The sequence below is a fragment of the Sturnira hondurensis genome, unplaced genomic scaffold, assembly GCF_014824575.4.
Source record: "Sturnira hondurensis isolate 20B ecotype Veracruz unplaced genomic scaffold, ASM1482457v3 Scaffold0013063, whole genome shotgun sequence".
In the NCBI taxonomy this organism is placed as follows: domain Eukaryota; kingdom Metazoa; phylum Chordata; class Mammalia; order Chiroptera; family Phyllostomidae; genus Sturnira; species Sturnira hondurensis.
The window spans coordinates 2649885-2676497 of NW_028085694.1; the positions used below are offsets into that span (position 1 = coordinate 2649885).

The 26613-nt window shown below is 35.8% G+C and overlaps 1 protein-coding gene across 1 annotated transcript in view; it reads left to right on the forward strand.

The window, feature by feature from the left end:
- COL24A1 (collagen type XXIV alpha 1 chain) overlaps positions 1–26613 on the forward strand; it is a 337900-nt gene that overhangs the window by 7723 nt on the left and 303564 nt on the right. The window contains exons 2-3 of the mRNA XM_037060934.1: positions 632–696; positions 20546–21891. Of these exons, the coding sequence (XP_036916829.1) occupies positions 632–696; positions 20546–21891 (1411 nt within the window). The remainder of the gene's footprint in view (positions 1–631; positions 697–20545; positions 21892–26613) is intronic.

The window sequence follows — 26613 nt, forward strand, 5'->3', positions numbered from 1 at the left end:
TTTGGGAATTTTGCTCAAAATTACTACTTATCAAAGTGTTCATGTTGATTTCTAGAGGCCATTACTATTTGCAGAAGCAAAGAACTATGAGTCTAGTACAAGTGATTTGAATATGGTATTCAAATGGCTTTTACATATAAATATTCATTTAAACAAATAACCAGTTTCATCAATTTATAATCACTATGGTTAAGTGACTACAAGTAGTACTATTTTGCATAAACTTATATTAGTTTGTATAAATTGCATGTATGGTAATTTGACATAATATAAAATAATACATAATAATAATAATGTTACTTGTACTAGTTCACATTTACTAGGTGCTTCCTATATGCCAGGTCCCGGTTTGTGTGCTTCACATGGAGTTTTTCAGTTAGTCTTCAAAAAACCGTATGAGGTAGTTTTAACAGAAGCAGAAACTGGGCCACAGAACAATAAAAAATATGCTGTAGTCACATAGTAAGTGGCAAAGCTGGAACTTGAATTCTGAGCCCTTGCTCTTAACTAATATGAATATAAAATAATAGCTTAATTGTTAATCTGGTACTAGAGCATATTTTGAATTTTATATGATTTATAGGTTGCAAATGTCCAGCTAAGTTTTTCCCAATTACTTCTCTTTTTTCAGGAAGCTGCTTCTTCATTTTGTTGTGCTATGTGTGGCGGGGGCTGCTGTTCATGCACAAGAACGAGGTAAGAATGTCACCTTGATGCTTATTTGCTTACATAAAAATTTTGCTGCCAGGCAGCAAAAGAACATGGCTTTAAAGTCATCATAACCTCAAATTCAACATCAAGTAACAAAAAATTCTACCCAGCACAATGAGAATGCAAGGGCGAAGAAACCAATTTTGGAGGGAAATATGACCTTTAAGAAATTAGTCAGATCTTCCATCTGTGAAATTGCTTACATTTTTAAGAAAACTCTCTATAAAAGGGAAGTTTTGTACAGTAAAAAGGCTTTGCTTGTGATTTCATTTTAAGTGGGAGTTCTTGGGGGTGGCAAACTGTGACTGAATTACCTTTGCACTTCTTGAAACAACACCAGCATAACTAAATGTTCCATTTAGATTTACATCATTAAGAAACAAAATAAAATTTGCATACCATTGGGCTTGGGCCTTTATGTAATCCAAATGGAGAAGTTTGGAAAATAGATCAGTGTTTTGTTTTGTTTTTGCCTGCTATCTGGTTGCTCTGGTAGTGTGGCGATGAGCTTCAGGGATCTATGTGTACCTAATTTATTCATTTATTAAACAACATTTTAAAAGTGTCTTCCATTTGCCACATAAAATTCCAATTACCAGTAATTAAAATATGAGTAAGATGACATCTCTGACCTCAAAGTAGAAAAACAAATACCTTTGCCAAAGGTAAAAACAGAACGCTAAAGTCAAAGAGAAAGACTCTGAAACTGCCGGATCTACAGACAGTGTCACCATGGCCCCGGTTTTTCCGGTTTTTCCTTCTGCCTTTTATCCGCACGCTGCCAAGTTATCCATTCGACAGAACCAACTTTTCAATGCAGTGAGCCACTTTTTAATTTGGTCCATCACCAAATAATGGTAAGGAAAATTCAAGTAAATAAAGTCAAACGAATGAAATATATGTAGGTAAAGAGAAGGCACAAAGGAAGGAATAGTGCTCCATTAACTAGCCAAATAGAAGAGTCGACATAGATAGTTTGTCAGGTAGCATATAAATGGATTAAAATAGTCTTGGAAGGCATTTTATAATTTTCTTTTTTGGGACAAAGGTTAAATTAGCTCACATGTAACTTCATGCAATATTAATCTTGAGCAAGTCATTTCTAGAACTTTATTTTGCTTTAAGTAATCATAATAGGAGAGAAACTGTATCTCCTAATTTCTCAGTTATTACTATTATGGTTTCTGAAAACTTATTATGTACCGGCCACTGGCACATTTTTCTGCACCAGTACCTTATTATAGGGCTTTTATAATTATGCCCATGATAGAACTGCTGACCCCAAGATTAAGAAGAGTAAAGGTAACTTATCCAGAGGGTAACAGGCGACTAAATGGAAGAACCAAGATTTGAAATCAGGCATTTATACTGTAAAGTCAACGAGCTTTTAAAAAATGAGTCCTCTTAGACCACAGAGAAGATAGGAAAGAGAAGGAGAATGTATGTATTTTGTGTCTTATTCCTTGCTGGTGCTTTCCATGTATTACTGTAATGCTTGTAAGGAAACTGCAAGGCAGACTCTGCAGACAAGGAGCCTGGGGCGCAGAGACGGGGCCTGCCCAGGCTGCACAGCTAAGACGGGGGTCTGTGTCTGCCCACCTCGGACAGCTGCAGCAAAATTCTTTCCACGATGCCTCCCCTTGCTTCACAGTTGCCATCAGCTGGCTCTGTGAGTTAAATAATTTACAAAATGCGTCATCATCAAAATATTAAAAACCCAGGCAAAGCAAGACATAAAGAAAACTGAACTGAATATTTGTGAATCAATTTTTTACATAAAAAGTCAGAACCAATGAAAGGAGTAAATCAAAGAAGTAATATCTTCCAACCCTAAGATTTTATTTATAGAATACAAAAATGTGCTTTTTTATTTCAGGGTGAGCATCAAAATTTTTAGTTTTTTATAACCATGACATTTTATTGTGAGTTCTTTTTTTTTTTTTTAAGCTAAAGCCATGGTTAGAATTTCTTTTTTTTTATTTATTCATTTTTTAAAAGATTTTATTTATTTATTTATCTTTAGAGGGGAAGGAGAGGGAGAGAAACATCAATGTATGGTTGCCTTTCGTGCGTCCCCTGCTGGGAGTTGGCCAGCAGGGAACCTGCCTGCAACCCAGGCATGTGCCCTGACTGGGAATCGAACTGCAATCATCTGGTTCGCAGGCCCATGCTCAATCCACTGAGCTACACCAGCCAGGGCTTATTGTGAGTTCTTAAGAAAAATAAAGAACGTTTAAAAACTTATTTGACTGTAGAAAATTGGATACTTTTAAGCACACACACACAAGAAATGAAAATAGTAGTAAGCTATCAGAAACTTGGAAGTACTTTTTTCCTAAAATAGATTTTTTGTTAATTTGACATTGTATAATAATGTTACATTTAATCAGGAGATTAAAATATCTTTGCAGAGAAGTTGTGATTTTATAAATATTACAAATATCAATTGCAACCTTAATTTAATACTGATAAATATATCTATTTGATCTAGAGATTATCCCAAATTATACTTCACAGAAATAAATATATTTATACTTTTGAGACTTTTCAAAACTTAAATAAGTAACAAGGTAATACAAGTGTGTAGTTTCAAAGTCAAGTTTTTCTGCAACACCCAAAACAGCAAATGGTCTCCCCATCCTCACCCAGTCCTGCAGTCAGTCCTCTGCCCAAACTCTCTTTCAGCACCTTCCTTTGTTTTAACTACCATACTTCTTAATAATGTGCTTATATATTATTTTGACTTCCTATTTTTGATTGTGAGGTTTTGACATTTTTATACTATCATATGCCCCCTCTTCCCCCTCTTCTTTCTGTCCTTTCAATTTATCTTTATCAAAGTTTTGAGTGAAATTAATATTTATAGTTTACCTTGTCATGATCATGTATGTATTATTTTTTTACCATTGAGCCACATACATTTATATTTTCTTTCCTGTACAATCAGAGTGCCTCCATTTGTTTGCTTGCTCTGTGTTCTGTGTCACTATCACTGATACCTCTCAGATACTCCAAAAAGAATTACAAAATTTCTATGAAAAATATTTTTTAAAAATGTACCATATGTTCTAACTATTTCATTTTTCTTTGAGATACTCCTTCTAGAAGCTCAAATTCTCCTGTTCCACCATGGACTGGTGATTCTCTGCATTTCCTATAGAGCTGATTTCTCTCATCTGTTAGATGCAGTGTCTTGGGACTCAGATTCTTCTTTTTCATGATCTGCTTTCTTATTTGCGTGAAACATAACTTCCAGTAGCATCATACAAAATTGTATTTAGATGGTACATTTTGTAACATTGCATTTCTGAGAATATGCTTATTTCACTCATGTGCTTGTGGGTAGTTTGGGTGGGTATATAATTCATTTTAGGCTATACATAGTTTTCTCTCAGAATGTTGAAAGCTTTTATCTATTGCCTTCTGGTTTGCAGTTAAAAAGTCTTATATTATACTAATTCTCGATTATACTAATTCTTGATTCTTTGCATGTGACCTTTCTATTTTCTTCTTTTGACCCTTGTTAGCTCTTTTTCTCTGACATATGAGGTCTGTACAGAAAGTATCCAGCCACTTACTATGAAAAATAGAGACATTTATTGACAAAGATATAAGATACAAGAAACAGTGTACATAGGACAGTGTACCTCAGTCCCCTTCAAAGCAGGCACCTGGGGCCCTCACATAGTTTTTCCGGCATCTCTCCCACTGTTCAAAACACTCTGTAAAATCCTTTGTTGGAAGGATTTTTCCATATTTTCCTGAATCTCATTGATAGTCTGAAATCTTTTCCTTTTCAAAGGGAAGACCTGTCTTTGGGAAAAGCCAGAAGTCACAGGCTGCCAAAGCTGGGCTGTAGTGGGGCTGAATCACCTGGGTGATTTGGTGTTTTGCCAAAACACTCTGCATGAAACATGATGCATGAGCAGGTGCATTGTCATGATGAAGTTGCTGATCACCTGTCACCCATAACTGGCCACTTTTGTCATATTGCATCTCTCACCCAATGAAGGACACTGAGGTAGTACTTCTTTTTAATTATTTGTCCTGGAGGGATTTACTTCCCAGATAACACCTTCCCAATAAAAAAAATAAAAACCACAGATAACCTTGCTGTGACTTTGCTGCACCTTGTTTGGTTGTGGAGAACCAGGCACCTTCCATTGGGATGACTGGGCCTTCATTTCCAGATCATAGTTATAGACCCATGATTCATCTCCAGTTATGATCTCCTTAAGGAAATCTGGTTCTTTTGTAGTGGTTTGAATCAAGCCATTAGCAACTGTGTAACGATGTTCCTTCTGTTCTGGCTTCTGTAGAAGAAGCTGTGAATGAATTTTGCAATACACATTTTATGCCAAGATCCTGCATCAAAATCTCAGACAGTAGTTTTTGGAATCTCCAGATCAGCTTCTGGTTCTCACACTGATGGTCACCAGTCTTTGCTGATTGCAGCCTGTACATGTTCAACATTCTCAGGTGTTCTGCTTGTTGCAGGCCTTCCAGAACATGGATCACTTTCAACAAATTCTCGACCATCTTTGAAGTGTTTGTGCCACACTTTTATTTTCACTGCACTCATTTCATCATCCCTAAAAGCCTTCTAATCATCTGAATAGTTTCCATGGAGGAATGCAAGCTTAATGCAAACTTCGATGCAGATTCGTTGCTCTACTCGCTCAGTCATTTTGAATACGATGGCCCCACAGTACACATGCTCACTCAACAGCATATACCTCCCCCACTGACTAATACAGTGATGTCTTCATTGTTCACACATGCACATTCCAGGCCACTCTCCTTGGCTGCGAAGTTACATCAGTGTTGTGCAAACCATTGTCATTGTATTAACAATGGCTGGACTTTTTCCGGACAAACCTCGTATTTATTTGCTCTTTCTGCAAATTCTGTTGGTCAGATATTGGATTTTGTGGATTGAACTCCTTTTTTCAGCTCTTATTTTTTCAGCTCTTATTTTTTCATCTTTGTTTTTATTCTATTTTATGTTAAGTTTTCATGAGTCTCTATTACAAACATTTGTTTTATTTCTGATGTGTTTAAATTTTTGAGCTTTCTCACTTCACTTATTCCTTCTCCAATATTTTAGAGAATATAATTCTGTTTGCCGCTGTTGTTGAAGTGATATAAAGAGATCCTTGTGGGTTTCAAAGAGGGCTGTTTCACCATTTAGTAGGTAGAATTTAACTGAATCTCCTTATTTGCATTATGGTGCTTCTCTGCTAGATTCTGCTACAATTGATTCAGTGTTTCTGCACAAGTGAACTTGAGTCTTATGTTCTCGAAGTTGCTTGTATAGATTTTTAACTCTTTCTCCCTCCATTATTGGAAGCCTCATGCCTCTCTCCTGAATTCAGTGACTTGGTGCCTTCACTTAGTTCTTGAGCCTTTTCAGAATTCTGCAATGTGAGTTGGCCTGCCTGACCTTAGCTCCTGCCCCTGCAAGTCCTTAGTGTTCAGTATCCGCCAGCATGCTGACTCCTTCATTTGCTTTCCATCTTTTAAAATTGTATTTATTTCTCTTACCTGCTATTGTCTCTTCTATCCATTTACTTTGCCCATGTAGTTTTAAATCACATTTCCTTGTTCTCATTTTAATGAAATTTAAGACTGAGAAGAGATAAACATCTGTTATTTGCCATGTTTTCAGTTCATTCCTTTAAGTTTTAATGCAGCTAACAAAATCATTTAAATTATACTATTAATAAATATACATTTTGTATTTGTTTTATTACTGAGTTTGGGTGTAACTTAATGAATAAATGATTTTACTTAAAGAAAAAAATGAATTATTAAGGCTGTTTCCTGAGCATTTGACAGATATAAATCCCTGTTCTTATCAAATGCAATCTACTTTCCTTAGCACCCTGTCTCTGTTGGTGGGCTGACTGCCCATGGGACCGGCGTGGCTGCAACCCCTCTGCAGGGTCACTTACCCCACATGAGCCATGTAGTTCACTCTCAACCTGCACAGCTTTCTCGGGTTCGTGATTCCAAGATATGAAAACCACATGTGTAGAAATCCTGATGTATAGAAGTAATCTATGTGTAGAAATATTTATGTGTAGAATGCTCATTTTTGAGAAGAGTATTTTCTGTGAAAATTAATCCAAAGTGTGTTTATTATTAAGGGGAAAGCAGCTCATTTCAGCTGCAGTAACTCCAAGTATTTTCTCCCCAAACCCTTTATAAATGCTTAATTAAACAGTTTACACACAGGTTAAAGCCACATTTCTCATTTTATAAATAAGTTTACTTTTATCTCTTTAACCAGAATAGATGTTATTTATATTAAGAATAATTTAAAGTTGCAATTGCCACTTTTTCATTGTTGTTCAATTACAGTTGTCCCCATTTCCCCCCATTACTCTCCCCTGTGCTACCTATCCCCAACCTCCTACATTCATTTCTTCCCCTCTTTCCCCTTTGGCTTTGTCCATGGGTCCTTTATGCATGTTCTTTGACTTGACCCTTCCCCTTCTTTACCCCATTATCCTCTTCCCCACTCCCCTCTGGTCACCAACAGTTCTTTATTTCCATGTCTCTGGTTCTGTTTTTCTCACTCTTTTGTTTTGTTGATTAGGTTCCACTTAGAGGTGAGATCATTTGGTATTTGTTTTTCACCTCCTGGCTTATTTCACTTAGCATAATGCTCTCCAGTTCCATCCATGCTGCCCTGAAGGGTAGGAGCTCCTTCTTTCTTTCTGCTGCATAGAGTTCCGGTGTGTAAATGAACCACAGTTTTTTGATCCACTCATTTACTGAATTGCCACTTTTTACATACCCAGTGTGACAGCTGTGCTAAAGCACAGATGGTTTGCAGCCAGAAGTCTGGATGCATGTCCAGGTCCCGATGCTTACTAGCTATGTTTTCTTGAGCAAGGGCCTAAAATACTCTGAGCCTCACTGTCGGCAACTCTAAAGTGAAGATAATGGTTATTCTTACTACATATGATTGTTGTGTGAATCAAATGAAAGAATACATGTAAAGTGCTAAGTGCATGCCTGCTACATGGTTAACAGACAAATTTTAGAAGAAAAAAATACTCCAGATCCTCTTCTCCCCCATAAACTCTTAATACTGAAAAAATAAATTAAAATAGTTGCTTTTAAACAATTTCCTTTACTTCCTTAAGTCAGTGAGCTAGCAACCAGGAAGCCTATATTTGAATCTTGACTCTGGCATTGACCAGCTGTTGGGGTTAGACTCCATAGAACAATAGAAAGTGGATATTGGGCAATTATCCACGTAATTTAGTCAATTTGAGTAAGTGTGAAAGGAAAGGAAAAGTATATTGAAGTCTCTACAATGTTTCTTGTTTGCAACTTATATAATTTTATTTTAAACAGTCATTTTTTCATTTCTACAAACAGAAAGAATACAGCTCTGGAGCTTTACTAAAACATATAAAAATTTTAGATAGTGAGAATTCATTAAAATTAAGTGCTATACTATATTAATTTAATTCTTTAATACTGAGTTAACACTGTATTTATTATAGTTCATTATGTATTATTGTTTTATATTCTTTATTTAAAATTGGGTAATTTTAAAAGGTCTTTTAAGCTATAAATTAGTAAGAAATGTAAAAAATCTTATTTTTGAGGAGTAAACTTAGTGCTTCCCTTGTTCCTCCAATTTGTGATAGAATATTATTAGTATTAACAGGTAAAATGGTTCTTCAGTTTTTTGTACTTGTAAAACAAGTGTAAACATTTGTTCTCCTGTATCTATTTCTTTAGGCATATTCTATACTCCACCAGAGTCAATTATATAGCCACTGGATTTAGAGTCAATTACTTGGGTGAGATTAGCAGTCTTATTACCTGCTGAGACTTGATTTCTCCTTTTCCCTTCCCTCTTTTTCTGTTTTTCTTCCTCATTCACTTCCTTCCTCTCCCCATTTACCTTTTTCTCCACTTTCCTCTTTGCACTTTATTGAGTTATAACTAGTGGTAATGTTATCAATGCTACCAACTATACACGTTTCAAATGAAAGACAAGCAAGTTTGCAAGATCTATGCCAATATTTCAGCATCAGCATTGCAAGCTTAGAAGACTGATCTTATTAGCACTCTGAAAGGAACTACTTGTCCTTAGTATATAACAAAATGTCAATAAACAAAAATCACACTGAAGGTTTCAAGAGGAGGTAACACTTGAATTGAGTACTTTTTCAAAAAAATTGACTTATGGGTAAAGTTGGCACGAAGGGATATACTTAATGGGTCTCTGAAAGTATAGAATTAATAAAAAACACAGATAAGCTTTGATATGGTAAAAAATTCAAGGAAAGTAAAAAAAAGTCAAGAGTGGAGAATGGCATGGAGCAAGAAGATACATCATTAAAGGGAAAAATATGTAAAGGCTAGTGTAAATTAAAAGGCAATCTGCAAGACCATGCTTATTTCTGAAACTAACTGCAAGTTTGAGGGTTCCCAAGACCACCTTCAGGCTCAAAAATGCTCTAGAAGGCCTCTGGACCTCAGTGAAATCTGTTTTACACACAGTCATGGTTTATTACAGAAGAGGAAAAAGGTTAAAATCAGTCCAAGAGAGAAACACATGGGGTAGGGACTAGGCAAATCCCACATGTGAAGCTTCCGGTTGTCCTCTTCCAAGGGAGTCATGGTCAGTGCCAACTTTCCCATCAATAAAATGTGACAGTGGGTATGGAATACCGCCAACCAGTGAAGCTTGCCTGAGTAATCTTGTCTAGAGTCCTTACTGAGACTCCATCACATGGATGTGGGTGACTGCTCATGCAGCTGACCCTCTGGAGGTTGAACTGATTCCACATAGCCCAAAGCCCTCACCATAAATCACTTTGTTAGACTATTTGGTATGAGCCAAGGCCTCCAAATAAACAAATATATTTTTGTCAGGCAAGACATTCAAGGGCTTTTAGATTACTTCCCAGGAGCTGAGGACCAAGACAGGACTGTTCTTTGGGCAAGTTTAAATTTTCTGCTACATATGTAACATGTGGGGGTGGACGCTATTGTGGAAAGGGTGAAAAAGAAGCATTTGAAAAAGGGAATCAAGATGGGGGCCCCAATGATCCACTCACATTTCTTGAGAGTTTTGCAAAAAGGCCACCATACCACTTACGGTTAGAAGGATCTTTTTAAATGAGTTAATCTGCTCAGTGTCAAAAACTGTCATGGACCCACATGGTTCCATGCAAAAATTATTTCAAAAATTATTTTAGAATGAAGTCATAATCTCTTAATTAGGGAGTGAGAGGATAGAAAATGGTAAAAAGATTTTTGATTTTTGAAACAGGACATCCACAGGCTGAAAGAGCCAGGGTACTTCATTCTTATTTAATGGTTCTTTTTTATTACTAGCACGGACTCTCTTGCTTACAGTGTAATTCTTTTTTTCTGCATTCCGAGTCTTCCTGTTCTGATATTGGGATTTTTATAATGTTTGACATTTAGCATAAATTAAAAAGAGGAAATCTTATTAGGCTGTGAGACTAGAAACAAAGGCAGGGTCTAGATCCTTAAGGGTCTGAGGGCTAAAACAAGAAATTTGAGGTTTTTTTGCCCTGGCTGGCGTAGCTCAGTGGATTTAGCATGGGCCTGTGAAGCAAAGGATCGCTGGTTCGATTCCCAGTCAGGGTACATGCCTGGATTGCAGGCCAGGTCCCCAGTAGGGAACACATGAGAGACAACCACACATTGATGTTTCTCTCCCACTCTTTCTCCTTCCCTTCCCCTCTCTCCAAAAATAAATAAATAAATAAATTTAAAAAAAGAAATTTGAGTTTTGAACCAAAAGTTGTAGAAATCGATGTGTTATAGAAAGGAGTGTCATGAACTAAATGTTCATTTTGTTCTGTATTTTAGAAAGGTTTCTCAAGCAGTAGTATGAGTAATGAATTGTACAGGGTATATTATTAAAGGCAGAGAAATCTAATATTATAATCTGACTTAGAGTAAAGAGAGCCCCACTAAAGCTCATTTTGGACTTGGTAACTGAGAAGATATGGAGAATGGGTGGGGAAAAAGTACCAAAGATGATTACTAGGTTTCTGAGTTACATGATAGGATTGATCAATTCATTAATTCAAGTAATATTTACTGTGAGCCTCTTTTGTTTAGTCATTATTCTGTATGTTGGAATATAACAGTGAAACAAGATGAAGTCCTACCCTCTGGACTTCCATTTCAACTAGGGAGCTAAGCAATAGGCAAGTATGTATATAAATTATGTATACATAATTTTTCTCTAAACTTTCAATTCTATAAAGAAAAAAATGAAACGCCGTAAGATATTAGAGTTAGAGAGTTACTGGGGCAATGAGGATGACTATTTTATACTTTAGTTAGTGTGGTCAGGGAAGGCCTCTCTGAGAGAGTAATATCTGAGCCTAGTTCTGAATGAATTAAGGTTTAGAGCTCCCTTAGCAGAGTGAACACTATGTGCAAACACCATGAATTAAAAATGAGTTTAGTGGTTTTAAGGAGTAGAAAAGACGAGTTTGGCTGGAGCAAAGTGAGATGGGATGAGATCAGAGAGGTAAGAAGAGAACTGATGATGTCAGGTTCACACACCGAATGAAGAGTTAGGATTGTATTTTTAGTGTAATGGGAAACCATTGGAGAATTTTGGTTAGGAGAGTGACATTATATAATTTACACTACATAAAAATTACTCCGGCAGCTGGTGTGGCCATGGGGCTCTTCACTGAGAGAGGCATACAGTAAAAGGAACAAATTTGGGGAAAAATATGTATATTGAGTTGGAAATGCTTGTGGGACATCTAATTTCTATTGGATAAATTCAACAGGCAATTGGATATGTAAGCCCAGAAGAGAGGTTTTGTGAGTCAGCATATGTGGTTATTGAAACCATGGTTTGGATGAAGTCATTAAAGTTGGTGTTTACAGTAAAAAAAGAGCAAGGTGTTGTCTTGGTAACATCATGATTTATTCTACACACAGAAACAAATGGGTGATGGAGATACAACCAGTTCTGCTGTCACATAACATGTTCATTTCTTTTTCTTTTTTTAAAGATTTTTAATTTTTTTATTTTTAAAGAGAGGGGAAGGGAGTGAGAAAGAGATGGAGAGAAACATGAATGTATGGTTGCCTCTCGCACATCCCCCACTGGAAACCTGGCCCTGACCCAGGCATGTGCCCTGACTGGGAACTGAACTAGTGACCCTTTGGTTCACAGGCTGGCACTCAATCCACTGAGCCACATGAGCCAGGGCACATGTGCATTTCTAAAAGCTGTCCCACTAAGAGGCTGCCCCTACAGGGCTGCATGTGTTTACATTCTGCCTCTGCACTTCCTAGTTTGGTGACTTGGGAAAATTGTTTGAATTCTCCATCACTTATTTTTCATAACTCTGATGGGGTTTACAATAATGCCTACTTTGTAAAGTTTTTAAAAGAATTATGTGGCTTAATACAGTAAAATTCTTAGACTTGTGCTTGGTACTTAGAAGGAATTTAATAAATGCTGCTATTAGTTTTATTCTTTAAGAAATGTAAAGCACTGGATAAAGTCCCTTGTTGATAATCAACATTTTTTAAAGGGTAACTGATTTCCTTAGCAACACAAACTGAATTGATTTTGTGGTTAGGGCCACTCATGAAAAAAGTAACTTAAGATAGACAACTAAGTATTTCCTTGCTGTATTTATTGGTACCAAATATCTAACTTTAACCGCAAATTTGCAATTTTGTGATATTCAGCGTCAGGCCTAAATTAATGTTCAAAAGTCTGCCCTTGGATGGAGGCCTTTCTTTCCTTTGCCTCTTCTCCCCACTCCCTTTCATCTGTGCCTTCAGTCCTTAAGAGTTCCTCTCTATTCTCTCTTCTAGCAACATCTGCTCAAGCATTTGCTAAACATATTCACATTAAGATTTGAAAACGTAAAACTAGAATAACAATAATTGCATTTTATCTCCAGTACCTACTCTGGTGGCTACTTAGAGAATATCCCCCACTGTGAGGTTTCTGTGGGGGAAAATAGCCCTGCTTTGATTGCTGAGGCTTGTCAAGGGAGGTGCAGGGTGGTCTGGAGAAGACAGTGGCTGTGAGGTGGCATGGTGGGGCGAACATTGCAGACTTTGACATTAGGCTGACAGGGCTCAGATCTACTCTTTGTCAGCTATGTGATCTTTTTCAAGTTATTTAATATCTCTGGGCCTCAGATTTTTTATCTGTAAAATGGGTATAGATTTCAAGTATAAACTTGAAACCATGAGATATTATAATCCCACTTTTGTTTATGGATATCGCACAAAAGAAACAATGTGAATGATATAATAGACCTGAAAATTCCATTTTCAGAAAAACTAGGGGACTGATATAATCTGCAGACTCCCAAAATATGCTGAGGAAAGCAGATGCCATATGGAGTAAAATGAACAGGAAGATGTCAGAAAGCACCAGCAAAATCAAATTTCCTAAAGTGGGGAGCACACCCTGAAGAACTTAACCTTTTTTTAGCCTTTGAATAAAACGGGTGCCATAGAATCTCAGGAGGACAGAAGCTTCCCAGAAGAAAGTACAAGAAAGAAGCACAGATAATAGCTAAGTGTCTCACTGGGGACCTATTTCAAAAAATGCAAAAATCTGACTTACAGTGAAAGATTCATTCTTAATCAGATACCAGTGGGAGAAGATGCATGGGAAGGACAGTTGGGAGTGCGAGCAGGCTGGCTGTAGAAGTTCTCCTGCACCAGGACTGGTTCAGAGAAGGAGCTGGAGCTATATTATGGAGTCATTTGAGAAGGAAACGGTTAATGCTGAAACTGAGTCTTTGGGTTTTGAGATTTGGAAGGCATGGGCTTCTTCTTCTCTCCCCAGCATCCTTCTGTAAATATCTGGGCTATGAAATAGTAGATACAAGCAGTTGGCAGAGCATCTATTGAAAGATGCAACAAGGTAAATGTAGGTAAAAACAGCAAAAATGAGAATGTGCACATGAAAAAATTACCTCTATGAATGAAGATCATAAAACAAAATATAAGAACTCAGAAAAAGGAAAAGGTGGCAAGACATTGAAAGGATGTGAATTGTGAGCTTGTAGAACTCAGAAAAGAAGTCATAGGGAAAAAACTTTTTATATTATAAAGTGAGATGAAATTGGAGTGAGTACAAGGAGATTAGACATTGTAGGAAACAGAAAAGATAGAAATGAGGAAAATCAAGTAAATGTAACTGAAGAAAAAGGACATATTTTATTACATGATATTACAGCAAAATTTTAGATATGGAAGATAGCAGTGGAGATTCAACATACTCATAAGAGAAATTTTTGAAGAAAACCAAAGCTATTAAAATAGATTAGATATTTGAGGATACAACATGAAAACTTTACTGAAGTAAAAAAAAAAAAAAAACAACAACGACAGGGCAACTTCCGGTCAAGATGGAGGAGTAGGTGGAAACACTGTGCCCCCTCCCACAACTAAATTTAAAGACAGCTAAGTTTTAGAAACAAAAACACAGCCAAAACAGTGAAAATTGAACTGTACAGAACTCCGACAACAACGAACCACCCGGCCAGACCAGTAAGAGGGGTGGAGTCAGTGGTGGAGCGGGTCGGGCTGGAAAGATTGTTTGGTCAGACCAACCCAGGAGCGGAGGCGGAGGCGGTTGGTGGATCCCAGGCATGGGGTGGTGATGAGTGGACCCGGTGGTGATGGGTGGACCCAGTGAGAGCACCGGGCAGCTGGCTGACTTTGGTCACACATTCCTATGTGAAGGAGCAAATAAGCAAGACAGTCTGCTCAGGCTAGGGCCTTAGTGACAGGAATTAGAGCCTAAAAGCACCAAATGGAAAGACTTTCTTGGAGTCGAGGGGCTGGGAGAGGCTCCCAGGCTCAGAGAGTTCATTGGAGAGACCCACAGGGTCCTGGAGAGTACACGGGCCCACACACCCGGGAACCAGCACCAGAGGGGCCCAATTTGCTTGTGGGAAGCTGCAGAGGGGACCAAAATCTGAGAGAGAGCGAAATGAAGCAAGGCGCCATTTTTTTCCCCTCTCTGACCCTGCCCCCACATACAGCATCACAACCCAGCAACTGAGTTGCCCTGCCCTGGTGAACACCTAAGGTTCCACCCCTCATACATAACAGGTGCAAACAGACCAAACACTGTGACTCAAGAACAGCTCAAAGCCCCAGGGCATATAATTCTAAGCGACCAAGAGATAGCCAACCTTTCAGATGCACAGTTCAAAATACTGGTAATCAGGATGCTCACAGAATTGGTTGATTTTAGTCACAAATTAGAGGAACATATGAAGGCTAAACTGATTGAANCCCCACCCCCCTTTGGTTTTTTTCTGTGTTTTTTTTATATTTTTCTTTTCTTAAAATTTTATTCCCCCCCAAAGGGACTTATCTAAGAAAAAGAAGATAAAAATAGGAACAGTGAAAGGACAGCAAACTCACAGTTATTAACAACCACACCTAAAACAAAAGCAAACTAAGAGGACAGCTAGATCGGGAGCGGAACCATAGAAATGGAGATCACACAGAGGGTTAGCAGCAGGGGAGTGGGAGGAGGAGAAGGGAGGAGAAGGGGGGAGAAGGTAAAGAGAATAAGTAGCATAGAGGGTAGGTAGAAAATAGACAGTGGGGAGGGCAGGAATACTATGGGAAATAAGAATCTAAAGAACTTGTGACACATGGACATGAATGAAAGGGGGGGAATGGTGGGGGAGGGGTATGCAGGGTGGAGGGGAGTGAAGGGGGGGAATCGGACAACTGTAGTGTCATAATCAATAAAATATATATTAAAAAAGAAAAAAACACAAAACTTCAACATACAACAAATGGGCATGTGCCTGGAAACATCCAGAATGGCCAGAACGAAGCTGTAGCCTAATACAGTCACTACACCTCACAGGTAAAGAACAGCTCTTTGGGGCTTGGTGGGAGCGGGGGGTGGGGGGGAATCAAGTCACTTAAAAGGAGAAAAAAGTTGATTTCCGACTTTTATAACATTCAACACCTAATGATGCAAAACCTTATCCTCAAGAAATTTGATGAAATAAAACTCTGCAAATCATTTTTATCTAATTAAACTTAGGTATGGTGTTACCAACAAACAGTTCTAAAAAGTCAAACACTCAGAAATGTTCACATAAACTATTCTAGAGGAAACTAATAGAGGATAAACTTCAGCAAAGAGGATATGACAGAAAAAACTGGCTCTATTTATCAGAAGAAAATGTGGAAATAGAATAGAATGTAAAATGCTATATGCACTCACGGTGAAGTAATGGTACAACCACCAAAAATAGGTGGTGAAGAGGGAAAAAAGACAGGATTTAGATTGAGTTTGCTGATTAGCACATATGTAGAATTAAATAATATTAGCCAATAAAAATACTATAAGAAAATTTAGTAGTAAAAAGGTAAATACTAAGAAAGAAAATTCTGTTGATTGATATTAGATGGTGAGGGAGAAGAGGAAAAGAAGAAAAAGGAAAAAGAAACGTTGTTTGCAGGAAAGAAGTAAGAGATACGTCCAGATAAAGAGGGCTAGGGACATTGTATACATTCATAATTTGAAAGGTAACCCTTATAGTAAAAATACAAACCTTTCTAAATCTCAAAGGAGTTACATAAAAAAATAAAGGAAAAGAAACAAAAAAGTAATGGGAAAACAAAGTAAAATGACATTAAACCATCCTATAAATAAGTATAAATAAATTTAATTTTGATATTCAAATAAAAATTTCAGGTTAGATCACAAAATAAATCAAAATCTTCCTTTTTTACCTAAAACGCAGTGTTTCCAAGTAAGTGAAAATAAAAGTGTGGGCAAAGGTGTATCAGACCAATGCAAACAAAAAGAGAGTGAGGAAAGGGGGCTTAGTCCTAATACCAGATAAGGTAGAAATTATACCAAAACCACACATAGTAGTTCTTTTATAATATAAAAAAGTACAATACTAAATTGATAAATGAATAGTATGGCTATATGTGCATAACATTCATAAATATACCAATATTCTATGTGCATCAATATTCATAAAGCTAAGACCACATGAGATAAAAGGCCAAATATATGGGTGGTATAGACTTTCTTTACCTCTTGTTCATGACACATTAACTGTATAAAAATAAATGAGGATATGAAATATACAAATAAAGAAACAGTGAGGCTCAGCTAAGTAGTATTAAATTCTGTACCCTGAAACATCTTTGCAAGTGCTTATCAAACACTATTGGAAACTGACCATTTATAATGATGTATCAAAAGTAGAAAGTGCAGATTAAATACTGTTCTCTTATCACAGTGTTATTAACTTACTATTTAGTAATAAAAACAGAAAACAACAAACCCTTCTAGTTGGAAATTAAAAACTGTATTAAATAATTTGGATAAGTGGAAAAATACAAGCAAAATTTGCATAGTTTCTAGAATAACAACAATAATGAAAATACCAAAAAATATTGAATTCTATAGGATACATATAAAGCAATGTCATATAAATAAAGAACTAATTACTCATTCTCAGAAATTAGAAAAAGAGTAAAGTAAACCAAAAGAAAATAGGATAAGAAGGGTGGGAATGGGAGGGAGGGGGGAGTACGGGGGGGAGTGGGATGGGATGGGAGAAATAGAAAACTGTACTTGAAAAATAATTAAATAAATTTTAAGAAAAGAAAATAGGGTAAGATAATTAATATAAATGCATACATTAATTAATGACGTAGAAAACAAACAAAAAACCTAGAAAGGATTAAAAAAACTTTTAAAATGACCAATAATGATACTGACTTAACAAAAGAACAAAAATAACAAATCTTCAACATTGGAAAATTATAAGAGAAACACAGAAATAAGAAGACAACAAAAATTGTAAGAAAATGTTACATGAAGATATTTGGGTAATACATTCGAAACCCTAGGAGAAAGCTATTACTTCATAGAAAAATGTAAATTTCTAAAATTAACTCAAGATGTCATTGAAAATTAGAATAAATCAATGAACATTAAAGAGATTATGAAAGGAAAGAGCTATAAATGAAAAAGCCAATATGACAAGTTTGGTTTGCATTTGAGTTTTATGCAACTCATGAGGAAAAAAAGATAATTCTAAAGGTATTTCAAATTCTATACTTCAAAAAACAATTCAACTTTAACATTATAGTCTGATAAAAATAGTACAATAAAACCACAGAACAGTCTTCAAGAATTAAAAATATTTGTACTCAAAACCTATATAATCTTATTAACAAATGTCACTACAATACATTTAGTAAATAAGTAAATAAATAATAAAAAAGAGAGAATGGTAGCAAATGTAACAAAATGTTAACATTTAAGACAGATGCTACATATAGAAATTATATATGTTACTGTATGTTTGAAATATTTCCCATTTTAGTTAAAAACTCACCACATTTTTGACTATCACAAAAACTCCCAATGTGCTCATATAAAATATTTGGCAATGTTAAAAAAAGAGTCTATTATAATATCACATGGGTGATATACATCCATCAAGTAGATTTTTAGAAATGCAAGGATGGTTCAATAACAGGATATTTATTGAACAGTAAATTGAATAATATATATACACTATTATACTCTATGTATAGTATATATATGCATATACATATTATATATGTGTGTGTATTCTAAAGTTTTCAAATAATACTCTCCCCCCAAATATTTCCTTTTAATAGAATCAGAATTTCGAGGTGATAGATAGCCAGGGTTATTGTTAAATGCAAGAAGAGGTTTTCTTTGGATAAGGAGCAGCCGCTGATATCACACTACCTAAGTGTGGTTTTTCCTTTGTGTACAAAAAGCCTATCTTGCATCATAGAGTGATGACTTTCACATGCTTTATGATTGGATATGCTTCAAGCGTTGTGCTTTCCACAGTAGCAATGTTTATTCCCTAGTTTACTCCTTACACTGAGGCACGCATACCCTTAGAGGCAGGTAGCACTGGGCAAGAGTACCCAAAGTCCCAGACTAACTACAGTGGTGTTTCAGGATTGTAAATATTGGGATGAGAGTAGTTAACTGATTTAGGGATAATTTGTTTCATATTAAAATAAACATAGCCAAATTATGGAGTAATATTAAAAATTTTCACAAAGTATAATTCTAAACATACAAGAAGTCACAGCTACTTTTTTGTGTTGTGTTTTTATGGGGCCTCTTTAAAATATTCCCCTAAATTCCCGGAAGCATATCATTCTAAATTGCTGTTAGGAATATTTTGGTGGAAATGTTTGAGAGACACTTACAGTATCTTAGATATTGATTTTTTTCTATCTTGTATATGAACACTTAGATCATTTAAAGCTATTATTAAATTACGACTACTTTATAAATAAAGGACAAATAAGTAAATGATGGTGTTTCTAACCTTAAGACATTTGTGCATTTTATAAATCACTCTAATGAGAAAATGCTTTAATTGTATTGCTAGGTTATGCAAGAGTTAAATTCAGTAATTTTTTCATTGTTGTACATAGTTGTCAGACTTGGGTGTGATATCTGCCATTATGTTTGCTATTTGTAATGAATATAAGTTATCAAATAGCTTCTAATTTTCTATAAAAGGAAAACTAAGATGATTTAAAGTGTTCCTGGCTAATCTTTAAAATTTTTATTTTTCCTTACTTATCATAGTTATATGAATTCATAGTTCTTTGACATTTCCTGTTGAGAATTATTGTATGATATATGTACAAAGATACAGATGGGAAAGTTATAACCCAAAGGATAATAAAGATCATATGGCTGCAAAGCTACTCTACATCTTTAAGAAAAGATCTCTCTTTCTTTACAAGTGGTATTTAATCTTACAGGCCTCTAGAGGTGAATAACATATCTGATTAGAATCTGATGGGGCAAATTCATTCATTCAGAAATTACAGAACTATCTGCAAGGTGGGGATGGTAGATATTCACTAGTGAATCAGACACAGAATCTGTTTTACCAGAGTTTCTAACTGGGTAAGGGAGGTAAGCGATACATAATTAGTAACATCATAGTAAAAAATAAACCTGCAAACTGTATAATTATATAAAATCTATATTATAAGTAATCTATGTTACATAATAAATATTGAAAAAAGTCTACAGATTATATAAAATTACTGTAGAGGACTGAGGAAAATATGGGAAACAGAAAAACCTGGAAGGGAAAGAAAAGCATGCCAATCACACGCAATAGGAATTTAAGTTCACTTGTCTGGGAGATATCAAGGTGACTGAGTACTTTACATGCAACACACACTTAAGGTATCAGGCATAAGGAGAATTGTTCTGAGATTTATAAATTCCATGGTGGTTAGAAAGGAATACAGCCTGAAAAATTATAGTTTTCAAACTATAATTTATAAAATGGTTTCCAAATTTTAAACTTCTTTTTGTATATCCCCAGCTTCTCTTTAACATAGATGTCATCACATGTTAAGTTCTAAATTACAGAAGTAAATGACATCTGGGAAACTTTGAACATATATATTGATAGGTATAAATAATAAGATTCCTAATTGATTGGGAAAATGAGAGAACATTTATTTACTAATTAAATTTCAGGCATAGGGATGCTGGGTTGTGTGTGTGCATGTGTATGTGGGTGTGCATTTTTAAAATTATGGAGTATAAGTTTTGACTTTCCCTCTCTGTATCTCTCATTACCTAGGAACTAGTTATTGATAGAAGATGCTTATTTTAGGGATTACTAGTGATACAGACAAGGAAGATTTTCTCATACTCAAACATTTATATGAACACATGAATGCATAAGAGTAAGAGTCTTTCTTTCTTTCTCTTTCTCTCTCTCTTTTTAATTTCCAGGCATAGATATTCTTCATCAACTAGGCCTTGGAGGCAAAGATGTAAGACACTCATCATCACTGACTGCTGTACCATCATCATCTACACCATTACCTCAGGGAATCCATTTAACAGAATCAGGTGTCATTTTAACAAATGATGCTTATATTGAATCACCTCTTGTGAAAATTTTACCAGTCAATTTAGGACATCCATTTACAATATTAATTGGGTTACAGTCACATAGAGTGAACAATGCATTTCTCTTCAGCATTAGAAATAAAAATAGACTGCAATTAGGAGTTCAATTATTACCTAGAAAATTACTGATACACCTTGGAGGAAAGCAGTCTGTATTTTTCAACTACAGGGTTCATGATGAGCAATGGCACTCATTTGCCATCACTATTGGAAGCCAAGTTATCTCAATGTTTGTTGAGTGTGGAAAGAAATATTTTAGCACGGAGACTCTTTCAGAAGTTCAGACATTTGACTCCAACAGTGTGTTTACCTTAGGAAGTATGAATAATAATTCTGTGCATTTTGAAGGGATAGTATGTCAGTTGGATATTATTCCTACTACCGAAGCATCTGCAGATTATTGCAAACATGTGAAACAGACGTGTCTCCCCGGGACAAGCCTTTTTCATGCAACGATTGGACCACCTAAAATGCCAGAAAACTTTCCCTTGCCTAAACAATTTGGTGAAGAAGTACCGTCACAGGACACACTGACCAAAGGCGAAAGCGTTCCAAATATCATCAACAATGAATCTGCCGTCGCACATAATCAACAAGAGCACCAGATATTGAGATCTCAGTTAACTTCTCTTCATTCAGGGAATGTGTCTGCTGTGGATCTTGGGATTCGGGACAAGGAAATCATTACTGAGGAATACACTCAGACACATTCAAGCCTATCAAAGACCTATTATCTCCTCAGTGAGGCAAGAACAAATATCAAGGAGAAATTCAGCTCTCTCTCAAATGCATCCAGCAATATCACACAACATAGTGATGGAGTAACTGGTACTTCACTGTTTAAGAAGATATCATCTCTTCTTCCACACAGAAAACAAGGTACAGCTACTAATCTCAAGAATGCTATCACAGCAAATCTACACACTAACGAACTCATGGAACTCCAACAGATTTTAAATGAAACTGTGCACAGAGCAACAGATGAGCCACCTGTGGATAATCATCTCCATCTAAGGGAGGAAGGTGAAATTGATCCTGATGCTACTTATCCCATTGAAAATAACTATGAAAGTGAGCTTTATGACTATTATTATTATTATGAGGATCTTAATACAATGGTCGAAATGGAGAATCTGAGAGGGCCAAAAGGGGACACTGGACCTCCCGTAAGTTGTTTTTTAAATGTCTTAATGCACTCAGTTATCATATGTTTCAAAAAGAATTCTCTAGATTGAACAACACAGAACAGATCAGGTCTGTCTCAGAAATGTGTCATGGCTGCAGTGATTGAATTTATGGTTGTGATAATACATCCAACCAGAATGCAACTCTGGCAGGAATAGTGTACTTCTTCTTTTGGTTTATATTGGCAGACTGAAAAGGTTACTTAATTCTGGAAAAGTGGTGAGTAAGCTATATGTTTTTCTTGTTCAGTTGAGATTCAACCAGGAATTCAACTGCTAAGTATAGACCAGTCTTTTTCATTAAAAAAACCCCCCAAAACCATGAGCTTAATGCATAGTCATGTTAGGAGAAGGATATAAAAGTTATAGTAGACTAAAATAAATACCACTTCACTATGGTTTTAGCACAATAGCATCAAATACTCTAAAAAAGAGTGAAATTTTATTTTAGATACATTTAATTTTGTAGTGAATCATTGATGGGGAAAAAGCAACCCCCTATGTTATCATTCTAAATAAAATATTTTAATTTCTATGAAGCATTCTCAGTAATATATTTCATTTAACCTTTAATGATATAGTCAGTTTGTACTTATGGATTAATAGAAGCTCCATCTACCTCAGACAAAAAAATCTGTCAGCCTATCAGTCTAGTCAATAGAAAATCCAACCAAGTCACTTATTTAATAATATGTAAAGAAAGCTGTGAGATAATAGATTGAGTTTTTGAGCTCTGAAATTCTTTTATTGTGTAGGTGCAATTAAAAATGACCATTTGAAGAATTTTGAAATGATTTAGAACTCATGTAAATGTATTTAAAATCATAACACGAGAAACATTGTTTTTGCCTTTTATATCTCTACCTTAATTTCAATTTCTTTGGAAATTAATTTTTAAATTTCAAGAACATCAAAATATATCTTAAAGTATATTTTGATGAAAATAAAATATAAGCCATTGGGTTAGTCCCGGAAACCACAGAATGTAGCCTGGGAGGAGATGATACTACTTAGCTCCGGTTTCCTTTGTGGTTACTACTCAAAGTGATTTATTACATCTTGAGCAACTCTTATTAGAATGAATGCTTAAAGGTTTTCAAATAAAACCTGAAGAATATATTATTAGAGAAATAAAGTCTTTATTTTTTATTTATTTGTTTTTTATAAATTATGTTATTGTTGTTCAAGTACAGTTGCCTACATTTGCCTCCCATTACCCCCCACCCTCGCTGTCCCCACCTCCCTCCCCTGACTCCACCTTCCTTGGTTTTGGCCATGTGTCCTTTATAATTGTTCCTGAAAACCTTTGCCCCTCCCCTCAATCATCCCCCCTCCCACCTCCCCTCTGGTTACTGTCAGTTTTTTCTTAATTTCAGTGTCTCTAGTTATATTTTGCTTGCTTGTTTGTTTTGTTGATTAGGGTCCACTTAAAGGTGAGATCAGACGGTATTTGTCTTTCACCACCTAGCAGAAATAAACTCTTTTTAGCTATGACAATTAATTACCAACATAATAATAACCAAAGTGAGCTACTGGGTAGGTCATATTAAACAAATGGTATGGATACAATTCTTCAGAAAAAGTCAGTATGATAAGATGAACATTAATCTCTTCTACAGAACCAAAAACTGTCATTTCAACATTGGCAGGTAAAGCAATAATTTTCAGCTGAAATCTGTGTAGTCTCTACTATGAGTAAAACAGAAACACAGAGTATGTGGAGATCAATCACTGCTCAGAAGGAGTGTACATTTCAATATGGGGCTGTAAGAAGTACATGTGTTACTATATCTCGCGGTAAAGTAAGATAAATGCTACTGAGAGATACAAACTAAATGTATAGCATATATATGTTCAAAGATAAGAAAAATGTTTTTTGAAGGGACCTCTAAGAAAGACTACTTAAGGCTGAGCTGGGGGATATCCACTAGGATATGTTCTTGTGGACAAAGTTAATTATAACCTAGGTCCCAAAGAATGGATATGATTTTGGTAGGTGAAAGGAACTTGCATAATTTATATAGGAAAAATAGCACAATAATTATCATTTATTGAGTTTTTACCTTGTGGCAGACACTCTGCCATATCCTTTCCATTTATTATCTTATTTTAAAAGAACTTTGTAAGGTTGGCATTATTATTTTAAAATTTTCAGCTGAATAAACTAAAGGCCAGAAGAAAGTTAATATACTTGCCCATAACCACATTACTAATAGATGATAGAGCCAGGATTTAGTGCCAGATTTTCTGCTTCTAAAGCTCAAAACTTTTTCACAGTGTTAAGCTGAATAATGTTAGACAAATATAAGACCCAACCTAGATGTCAGGTTTTGGGTAATCTTGATTGTTGAAGTGACAACTCTAACTCCATCCTCTCAGTGGGGGGTTTTGTAGGTTTCTAAGCAGGCATATTAACAGGAGGTTCAGTCTGATAGCAATGTCCAGACAGGAAGTTCCTGTTACCTTGTTGTTACAAGACTAGGACATTAGGATGACAGCAGTGAAAATGCAAAAGAAAGGTGGGATTCAAGACATATTTTGAAGGAAGGTTTGGTAGAACTAGTAAATTAATTGGACCTAGGGATGAAGTTAAAAAAAAAAGAGAGAATGAGAGACAATTCAAGTTTTAACCCTGTACATGGAGAGAATGGTGATATTATTACTAAAAACAATAATTATGAAAGGAAGTTGATTTTAGGAAAAGAAACTAAAAGGCTGACAGTGACCAGAGGGGAGAGGGGAGGGAATTTCAGGGTGAAAGGGGAAGGGTTTCCAGGAACAAGTATAAAAAACACATGGACAAAAACTGGGGGGGTGGCGGTAGAAATGGGAGGGAGCAGGTAGGGCTGGTTGAGTAGGCTGGGATGGGAGTAAAAGACAAAAAACTGTACTTGAACAACAATTAAAATAAAAAAATAAAAAAATTAAAATTAAATGCAAAAAAAGAGTAGGTAGCTTGAAAGTCATTTACATGTTCATGTTACATATATGACTGTCAATTGTTGAATTAAATAAATAAAAGCATAAGATTTTTAAAAAAGAAACTAAGTTCAAACATTAAGTTCTACTGGCAATTCAGTAAGCTGTTGGAAAAGTTGAAGAAGCTGAAGTAAAAAGAGAAGTCATTGTGGGGGATATATATTTGGGAGTTTTCCCATCAACATTGTAGTTGAAGCAATAAGGTTGGATAACTTCAAGAAAAGGAGTTTGACTAAAGGTTGGAATCCAGATCATGAGGAATATTTGATTTGGGGTTACAAAAGAAAAAAAAGCAGAAATGTGAAGGACCAGTCAGATGGGAAAGAATATAGTGTATCATACCCAAAGCCAAAGAAGAGAGATTTGAGAATAAACTGATCAGCAGTGCCGGAAGTTACAGAGAAGTCAGAGGATAAGGATTGAGACTCGGTGGAGGAAATCCATGGGCTCTTCTGATGGGAAAGTCGCTGTTCAGCTTTGACAGTCCTACTTCATTCAGCATAGCGTGGATTTTAGAAGGCCAAGGAGAGATCGAATGATGATAAAATGATAACCTTTGTGGAGATTGCTCTACTATTTCTTGAACTGATGTTACTGTCTGAAGTCTGAGGGCAGCCAGATTTTCTGCTCATAGATGACAGTTTTTCCCTCTCTATCTCTATGCAGTTATTTCATTGTCTTTGAAGTCCATTACGACTATTAAATTCTGTGTCATTTTTCTCTGGTAGACTTTGATCTATAGATTATTTATTTTATTATAGAAAGTCCCTGCTTATATTCTCAAGCATTTCCCCACTTTTTAATGTTTTTTAGACACACTAATAGGCTTATGTTGAATGTCCTTTGTAGCATATTTATGACATTTTCTATAAACATTTAGATAATCTGTATCCTGATTGCTTTTTTCTATTTCACTTTGTGTAAACTCAGTTGTCCTACATCCATATGTCTTTATTGATTTTTCAGTTGTATTTCATCAGTTTTTATTGCTTCTGACATGGTTTTCATCTGCAACGGTTTCTTTTTGCGCTTTGTATCTTTCTTTAACTCCTCTGGTTCATTTCATTACCTTGGTTGCTATTTTTATCTCTTGTAACTTTTCTTTAAGCTCTCTTTTTATAGAAAATTAGCATTTTGAAATTCTTTGAATCTATAGTGAACTCTATGACTGAACCTTTCTCTGTTGCATAGAGCAATTAATTTCTTTTGTAACTTTTTAAAATATATTTTTATTGATTATGCCATTACAGTCGTCCCATTCCCTCCCTTCACTCCCCGCCACCCTGCAAACCTCTTCCCCACCATCCCCCCCCCCCCCGTTTCGTTCATGTCCATGTGTCACAAGTTCTTTAGATTCTCATTTCCCACAGTATTCCTGCCCTCTCCCCTGTCTATTTTCTACCTACCATCTATGCTACTTATTCTCTGTACCTTCTCCCCCCTTCTTCTCCCACTCCCCTGTTGCTAACCCTCTGTGTGATCTCCATTTCTATGTTTCTGCTCCCGATCTAGCTGTCCTCTTAGTTTGCTTTTGTTTTAGGTGTGGTTGTTAATAACTGTGAGTTTGCTGCCCTTTCACTGTTCATATTTTTATCTTCTTTTTCTTAGATAAGTCCCTTTAACATTTCATATAATAAGGGCTTGGTAATGATGAACTTTTTGAATTTGACCTTATCTGAGAAGCACTTTATCTGCCCTTCCATTCTAAATGAAAGCTTTGCTGGA